This window comes from Cricetulus griseus, unplaced genomic scaffold (assembly GCF_003668045.3).
Source record: "Cricetulus griseus strain 17A/GY unplaced genomic scaffold, alternate assembly CriGri-PICRH-1.0 unplaced_scaffold_481, whole genome shotgun sequence".
NCBI classification, from domain to species: domain Eukaryota; kingdom Metazoa; phylum Chordata; class Mammalia; order Rodentia; family Cricetidae; genus Cricetulus; species Cricetulus griseus.
Genome location: NW_023277232.1, coordinates 10,607 through 19,355, shown reverse-complemented (window position 1 = coordinate 19,355; position 8,749 = coordinate 10,607). Strand labels below are relative to the sequence as shown.

Here is an 8,749-nt window from a genome sequence, read left to right as displayed (position 1 = left end):
AATAGGAGAGAGGCTCTTTGGCTGAGTCACTTTTTGCAAATGGGAAAAGAAGATAAGGAAAATGATAACACAGTAAAATACTAAGGCCCTTTTGGTAGGTTCTCAAACACACAGTCTCTTTAGAACTTTACTTTGACTTATCTGACAAGCATTTTCTCCCGTCTGTGAGTGGACACTGTTTAGCTTACTGCAACTCCCTGACAAAGTTATTATTGGCAACTATTACCTATTTTCAGTTATTATGGCAACTATTACCTATTTTCAGTTATTATGGCAACTATTACCTATTTTCAGTTATTATGGCAACTATTACCTATTTCCCAGAAAAAGCTTAGTGTCAGTAAAGACTGAGGAAAGAGATGCAACTATGAGACCCAAGGTTAAGTGCACTCTCTGGAGAAGAGGCATCCTTTGTTTTTTGGGAAAATACTGAGAGTAGAAATTGATAATTCCAGAACACAGATGTGAATTCGTATTTGATTTTTTTTAGTTACAAACCTCTACAAACCATGAAGGCATTTGGAGCTGTTTGGTGGTGATATGCTTGGAAAACAAGACAAAACAAGACAACCAGGCTGAAAGAAGTTGCCAGAACACTTGTCTGTTTGTCATTGTCTTCCGAGTATAGTGTTAGCAGACAGGACTTTGATAGAGAAAGTGGAAGGTGATTAAAGTTACAGGCGTGTCTATGAAATACTTCTGTTCCTTGCCCATTGAACTCAAAGGGAAGCAGTGTTCAGCACATTCCACCTTCTCCTCCTACGCAAACTTGAACTGTAAACTGAAAGCCTGCTCTTCCTTTCACGGCCTGACAGCCCATCTCTGTACAGCTTTAGTTACAAAGCCATTTAGATAATTCACTGTCTTAAGGACAAACAGCAATGTGTGTAGACAGAACAGCTTAGACAGACAGGAAGACATTGGTAGAAGGGTTGTGCTCTCCCTCTCCCCTCATTTTTAAAGTGGAAAAGGAACCCAGCTGGCCAATGTTGCCCCCACCTGATTATATCCAAGTTGTCCCAAGACCCAGACAGGGAAGGGGGTGTGCAAACTCTCTGTCCAGCTGGAGTTTTCCCTAGCAGGAAACTTGGCTAAAGTGGCTGATGGGGGTTTATAAAAACACATGCTTGCAGGGACTTACACTGTGATGAGAATGCAGACTCAGAAGACTTGAGTTCTAGTATGCTACTTCAGCACATTCCTGGCTGGAGAAAGGAGCAAGGGGGTTGTCAGAAGTCTCCCCTGATAGTGTTTACAGAACTTGGAGGTTTGACAAGCATAGCATCTATTTCATTGTTCTTTAAGCAGGAGGTGTGGAGTGAAGGAAACAGGAGTTGGGAGATGATTACCAAGTTTTGAAATTATCATGTTTGCTCTTTTGCACTTTCTAGTTTTGCCCCCCCCACCCCCAGGAGTCGCTGGCTATTTTGGAAGGTGCTGTCCCTTTTACCTATAAAGTAATACTAAATCATGTGTATATGGGAGGGTGTGTTTAATTGCATTTAGAAACAGGTAGTCTACATGTCACAATGTTTCCAGCATCCATTTCTCTTTGTTTATTTTTCTATTTCTTTTCAGCTTTCAGCATCCCTACATTCAGAAAACTTATGACAAAGAGTGAATTCTTATTATTCAAATTGTTTTTAGACAATTCATGTTCATGAAATCCTACTGATTTCCTTATTTGTTCTATTTTTTTTGTTTTTTCCATTTTATTTTTAATCAGCTACATCAAATGGGTCTTTGGAAGGCCTGCATAACCAGGAGGGAGGGGTGTGCCAAACAAGATCTATGAAGATCTCATGAAAGTTGGACAAGGTAAAGATCAACTGCTGCTTTATGACCCCACTGTGACCAGGTATAGCCCACAGCCAGCGTGGCACCTGGGGTGACACTCACCATCACCCCTCTTGTTAGTTTTGAAGGCAGACCCTTTTCTGTACTTTGAACCACTGGTAGAGTCCCCCAAACTGACATGCTCAAATTTTCTCATTTAGATCTCTCTAAAAGTTCAGGCCAGTGAGACAGGGTGTCTGTGTGCTGCCCCAGATATATCTCTTTACAATGCAGAACACTTCTTTGAAAAACAATCAGAGAGTCTTGTATGTAAACACTGGCTCTGCTGATTTGTTTCATTTTCAAATCTGGACAAACCAAGAGCTGTGTTTTCAAGTAGAATAACCTATTGTGAAGAAACAAAGAATTATTCTAATTAGAGACTTGTATAGCTGTCAATCAACTTGCTTAGTGAAATCGAAATGTCATCTGGAATGCTTTGACTGCCAAATGTAAGAATCCCTATAGTTTCCACAGATGGCCTCCTAATCTAAACCTAACAAATAACTAGGATAACCATTGTTATTAAAAAGTAAGGTTATATTCTTGTATTTCTCAGTGCTTTGCATAGAGAGTCTTATGTTCATTGCTGTTCATTCCTCTTGATATATCTTTGCAACTCCTTATGCTTGCTACATTGTCAGATGTCTGTGCCATGATTAATCACTTCTTCTTTATGTAGATGCAAGTCCTGCTGGATCAACCACGAATAATGATCCAACAAGACATCCGGAGCTAGAAGCTGGTACAAACATGAGAAATTCAATAACAAGCCCTTTTGTGAAACCAAATCCAGGGATAGCAATGTGGTTGGGCTGTGTGTCTATGAGGTGCATTTTTCTTATAACGCCTAGAGGCAGAGGAGCCTCAAAACACATCCCAACCAATGGGATTCACTCGTGGGCACAGGTTCCTGGGGTCTTTGCTCCGAGTGAGTCAATATTAACTCTGCCACTAAGACAGATTAATTCAGCCCGGGCAGTGTCTTACAGTCACAAGAGCAGAGCTCACCAGGTGTGTCAGCTACCGATGCATCCTGAAGTGTTGAAAATAGGGATGTTCCAGATTTGCTGTCTAATCTTTAGGAAGTGGTTGGCCTGGTGAGTGAGTGTAGGACCTTTGAAGCTCCTTCACCTCATCTGGTGAACTGCTGTCAAGTTCATCCAGTGAGTTGAGCATCTGCTATGCTTACTTGTTTGCAATTGGAGAATTCATTCTTCAAGCTAGAGGGCAGAGTCTCAGAACCACAGTAAATGGTTGTTCTTGCTTCCGTGCAGGTATCAGCACCGAAGGCAACAGCGCAGGGCATTCTAGAAACAATCTGGGTTCCAAAGTGGCCTTATTCGCAGGAATCATATCAGGATGCATCATCTTCATCGTCATCATCATCACCTTGGTGGTACTGCTGCTCAAGTACCACAGGAGGCACAGCAAACACTCTCCACAGCACCTCCAAGCGAGGTGGCAACAACTCTGGCTGGGAACCCAGTGATATTCTCATACTGCTAAGGACTGCAGATAATGTCTTCTGCCCACATTATGAGAAGGTCAGCGGGGACTATGGGGACCCAGTGTATATCGTGCAGGAGATGCCCCCACAGAATCCTGCCAAGATTTACTGCAAGGTCTGAGGCCTGGGAACTTTGCCTCCCAAGGGAACTCTCATCTTGTTGTGGGCGCAGGGACTGCCTGAGCCTGGCTTTGGGGGCAGAATGCCTCCTAGAAGATCCTGGAGCTGGACCGTTTTATAGGCTGTAACTTTTCAGCCTTGGGGAGCCACAGACTCTCCCCAGAAGCTGGAAGATTGCTAAGAGATCCCCACTTGGACTGCTGCGTCCCTGTTTGGACCTCTATGCTATGCACCCAGACAGGGACTCAGGCCTCTGCAGATTCCGGGGAGGACACGGTGGGCTATGGGTGGTCTATGCAGCAGTACCTTAGGAGAAAGTTGCACCTCTGCCTCTGTTTCCTGCCATGCACACTGGACTTGTCACTCGGACCTCGGGTAACCTCAGTAAGGTTTTCAAAGATCCCTAGCATTTAGTTCTCACTCCTTCTGTTTCCAGGGCTCTGCAACACCTAGCCAGACCCCTCACTCCACATCCCGTATCATTAAGGGACACTCACCACCCAGCCCTGGGCCCATCCTTTACACCAAGATGAAATTAAATGGGTATTATGTACAGAATTCTGCTTTCCTGGAGGCTTGGGTGGGTTTGCTGGGAAAAGCCTGGGAGGTGTGGTCAAGTGAGGAGGGTTCTGGCTGCCACCGCAGGTGGAGCATAGTGGGGAAAGCAAGAAGGAAACAATAGGTAGTGGTTTGGTTTTGCTGAGAGGAATCAGGAATGTGGGAGACTACAGACTTTGTTAAGTGGTGGTGAGCTCACTAACACAGCTGTGCAACAGGGAATCAAAGCCCCTTTCCTCAAGTGGAACAAAGGGGACGTGGTTATGAAAGGACAGGCCAGAGTTCAGGGGGAGAGGACAGACCTCTGGGGCAGGACTGTTGAGGTACTGGCAATAAAAATCACAGCCCTGGAGCTTCAGGAGAGTCAGTCTGCTTTGGGAGATGGTTTAAGCAGACTCGGCTGCTGTATTACCACATTTTAATCACCACAGGGAAAATCATGTAGAACAGCAGAGAGCCAAATCTGACCTAGAAGTTGAAAAGCCAAAGGTCAAAATGGCTGTAAGTCCATCACCACTGAGGATATCGGGACATTTTCATTAGGAAAAGTTGGTCAGATTCCCCGAGTCCCTGGAAGTGCCCCTCTTCTTCCCCAATTGAGCCTTAAACTTTGGTTTTTGGTTGATGGCTGTGCTGTCTGGGCTGTGAGGCTGTACCAGTCTCCATGTCAAAGCAAAGCACATATGGCCCACCTCTAAGAGTCCTTAAGATGTTGCTAAAGTTATGATGCCAAGGGGAAGGAGGGAGACAAGACATATTTATAATAGGTGTATAGAATGCAAGGGACATAAAATGAAAGATATTTACTTATATATATTTTAAGATTACACACAATACATACCACGAGATGTGGAATTCATTGGCTGTGGCAATAAAAGCTGTCCCAGCCCTTAGCCCTTTAGCTTTAGAGGTAAAAGATCAGATAGAGCTACTTCTAAGAGGAGCAGCATCACCCCAAATGTTATCAATTGCCCCAACCCACAGGACTTCAACCTGGGGCAAGAGTGTCAGGGATATGGAATTGGGACAAGAGACACAGAAATAACGATCACTGGACAGGATTCTGATCAAGTGGCAAAGTTTATTTTTCTCAGGCTAGCTTATATCATCAGTAGAGCAGGATATGGGCAGGGGTAGAATGGGTTGTTTGTGCACCAGGTTTTATTGTAGGCAGCATATTTGGGAGTCAAAAACAGGAAGTTTGGTGGGGTAAAGTGTTCATGAGTAAGAGGTCCAGGAAGGTTTTCCTAGGTGACTGAGCCTGTGGGTGGAGGACTGGGTCAAGTTGTTTCTTTTCTTGAGCTGAGGCTCTAAGGAACTGCTATGTAAAGGTTAATATACAACATTGTGGCCGGCCAAGAATGGACTAAGATCTCATGCCAAGCCCTGAGATCTTTGGCTCCAAAATGCAGCGCCTGCACTACAACATTTCCATAGTATAGGGCTAGGGACATGAGGATTTACTTAAAGACAAGACAGCAGGTCTTTCTTGCAGGGAGTATGCCCTTTGTTCCAACAAGAGTGGGGGCTTATATACCAGTCAGCAGGCATGTTGGAAAACTACCCAAATCACAAGTTCAAGTTCCCAGGCCCGTGAGGCAATCCTGAAAGGGCAAATAATAGGATAACAGGAACTTGCACTCAGGCCTTCAAGGAAGGAAGAAAACAGGATGTACTTAATAGGTAAGCTCATAGTCACAAGCTGGTCAGCAGAACCCTATGGAGGAAGGGCCAAACAGTTCCCCTTTTATATATACATATAAAATGAGTGTCTGTCTTAGATCACCCAGGACAACAACATCTGCTTTACCCATCATTGAAATGCCTGCCCAGGCCCCTCAGACCCTCTGGCTTAGGTTAGCAGACATCCCCTAAGTCTCACCTGTCACTAACTGCTCACTTGTTCTGCTGGCCCAGCCAGACCTGCGCTGAGGTGTTATCTGCTGCCAAGGAAAGCATGATTTGCTTGGTTTAAAAATGGCGCTGGGTTTGCCACCATCCTGTGTGGCAAAGGCAGACTGGGGCTAAATTGGCGCTGCCCAGGGCTATAATTCTGAGGGCCAGCAGCCTAGTCCATTCCTTAGGTAATTGGCCTGTTAGCTGCAGTCCCTTTAAGAGGGTGTCTTCCAAAAGGGAGGCACCCTGTTCTTAATAATTAGAGTAGCCAATTGAGTTGTGTGTAGATTTAAAGTGCCCAATCGTACTGAAGAATTGATATTATTTTGGGAATTTAAGGCAAGGCAACCTCCCCTGAGAGCTTATCCAGCGTGCCTGCTGTGGCAACTGAGTGAAAGATAGTGATATCAGAAGCTGTAGCTTCAGTGACAGTGGCTGCTGTGATGTGAGGACGAGCCGGTTCTCTCACAAGTATTTCAATGGCACAGGCATAGTACCAGGAACTTGAACCACCAAGGCTGGACTCTCACCACTCCAACAGCCTCTCAAGCGACATTCCTGGGGGAACAAATAATCACTTCTCCCAAGGGAGTGTTATCATATGATAGAAGAACACACATTGAAAATTCTCTGACAGTTGCCTTTCCCAGGCTAAGGTTGGAGCTGACCATCACTGTCCACAACTCACTCCAAACACCCACCAGCACCAAGACAAGCTGGCTCCTCACAAAGCCCAATTGGTCTTTTGATGACTGTACTGTATCAACCAGGAACAGGGCGCACACAATGATACGGGACCCAATTTGGGGACTCACTATCATGTGGGAAGATGCAAACAGACCCTTGGGCCCACAGCAAAACTGAATCTGTCCCCTTCCAAAGGCCTGAGGGAATATCTCTCCATTTAACCAGAGGCTTTTGCTGTGCAGAGGACCACCAATGACGGTTTGCTGCAGAGTTACCAGAAGCATCCACAATTTAAAAAATTAAGACATAAAGGATAAGTGATAGAGTAGAGTGAGGGGAACCAAGGTGACCCTCAAGGTCCCCCTTCTTTACTTTAGCCAAATAGCTTTTCAAAGTGCGATGGGCATGCTCCACAATACCCTGTCCTGGGGGATTGTAAGGAATACCAGTCTTTAGAGTAATCTCCAAGTCTTGATAAAAATGATTGAAACCTCTGCTGACATACGCAGGTCCATTATCAGTCTTGAACTCAAAGTGCATTGGCTGATGCTGGCAGCAGGGTCGACGACTGGGACCCCCCTTCCCAGGCTGGTGGCAAGAGAGCTTGTGGCCAAGAGCTAAGTGAGAAACCAGGCTCTTCCAAACTCATCTCGGATCGGGCCACAACTAGTGTGGGGTGGTGTGGGCAACGAGGGAGTTGAGATGGTTGGGGAGAGCAGCACCCCTTGATCAAGGTGGGGAGATGGGAAGCCCTGAATTCCTCACCCAAGGCCAATTTCAGAGGGAGAGGAGGTTACAATCTAAGATTTGGCCAAGGGCCGGAGTGAGTTGGCAATGGCTTGAATGGGACATGACTTAAGAAAGCAGGGGTGAAGCCAAAGAACCCCCAAGTCCAGTAGTAGTCGGCTGCTACCTGAATCCTTCCCTTCTATTCTAAGGGCCAGCACACAGCTGTGGCAGGAGGGCGGGGCAGGCAAAGCAGACCCAGGCCATGTGTCAGCAGCAGGTGATTGTGTGACGTGTCTGTTCACAGTTGCATTAGCTGTGCCCACCACTCCCAAAGGAAACTGATTTCAACACACCTTCTTGATCCCAGAAGTTCAACTAGGCAGCCAGTGGTTACACTCAACAGATGTTACTCAGCACAACTTAGGTACTTCAAATGGACAAGAAATTAGTATCAGAACAGTGTCTCAGGATGAAGTCCAAGGGGAGCTTCCTCTCCAGTACTTTGAGGTCTACAAGATGAATCTAGAACATAAACTACTGTGGAAAATGAAGACTTAGGTTGGATTGGGGAGGGGAGGCCAGGCCCTTGGTGACTAATTGCTGTAACACTGTCCTTCTGTTGGCTGTGGCAGCTTCAGGTTCTCTTTTGACATCATCAAGAGCTGAAGCTCCTTCAGGATGACTTTGATGCTATCGGATTCCTGCCATTTTGCCAGCACTGACGTGGCCCTTGGATCCACCACTCCATTTGAACTACTCACGCAGCTCATATTGACTTTTGTTACAAATGTTACAGATGGGGTTGCTTCCAGGTATTTAGGCCCACATTCTATTTTAAGGCTGTATATTCGGTTTTCATAAATTAATCTTGGAGGCCCAATTATCATCCCTGACCATCTTGTAAGTGTCATTTACTCGTCACCCTCTAGACCCAGGCTAACTGTGCCATCGCCTACTCCTTTCTGTCCTTCTTCCAACTCTTTCAACGGTCTGAAATTTCGAGGGAGTTTTACACCAGAGCCTGTGGTGGCTGTCAACTTGCTTGCCAATTGTTTTTTCTTAACTCGAGTTCCCGATATCTTGAGGGATTCTGTGATCCCAGAAAGAAATAAATCTTCCTTGCTAAATGCTTGTCCCATTGTTCACCTTTTCCACATAGATAATGTTCATCAACCGAAAGTCCCAAGCACTGGGTAGGCTTCTGGATCTTCTTCCAACCAAGGCATATAATTGACCTTGTAATGAATATCTTACTGCATGGAGGGGCCCGTCCCTCTGATGAGCACTGAAGTTCCCAGATTCCCAACTGTATCAAGCCACATGTTGGGCACCAGTTGTCCTGACATGCAGGATGTCAACCTAGGGCAAGAGAGTCAGGAATAGGGAATGGGGAAAGAGACATAGAAGAACAAA

General features: G+C 45.6%; 1 protein-coding gene and 1 pseudogene across 2 annotated transcripts; one reads left to right on the top strand and one right to left on the bottom strand.

Annotated features, from left to right (window-relative positions):
• The first annotated feature begins 236 nt into the window (after nt 1-236).
• Nucleotides 237-3,529, top strand: LOC113838070 (ephrin-B2-like). Of its 2 annotated transcripts, XM_027433855.2 has the most exons (4): nt 237-664; nt 1,727-1,818; nt 2,519-2,581; nt 3,114-3,529. In XM_027433855.2, exons 2-4 carry the CDS (start codon nt 1,803-1,805, stop codon nt 3,326-3,328), a joined length of 294 nt encoding a protein of 97 aa, XP_027289656.1. In that variant the 5' UTR covers nt 237-664; nt 1,727-1,802; the 3' UTR covers nt 3,329-3,529. The 2 variants fall into 2 exon arrangements, 1 of the variants encoding a protein (XP_027289656.1); XR_004772659.1 differs by lacking the exon at nt 2,519-2,581 and having other exon boundaries at nt 249-664; nt 3,114-3,423.
• A 4,385-nt stretch (nt 3,530-7,914) lies between these two features.
• Nucleotides 7,915-8,485, bottom strand: LOC113832157 (annotated as a pseudogene).
• Between the last annotated feature and the right edge of the window lie 264 nt (nt 8,486-8,749).

Coding starts and splice junctions, on each gene's coding strand:
- LOC113838070 (XM_027433855.2), top strand. Junction 2,582..3,113: donor ACATCCGGAGCTAGAAGCTG/GTACAAACATGA, acceptor GCTTCCGTGCAG/GTATCAGCACCGAAGGCAAC.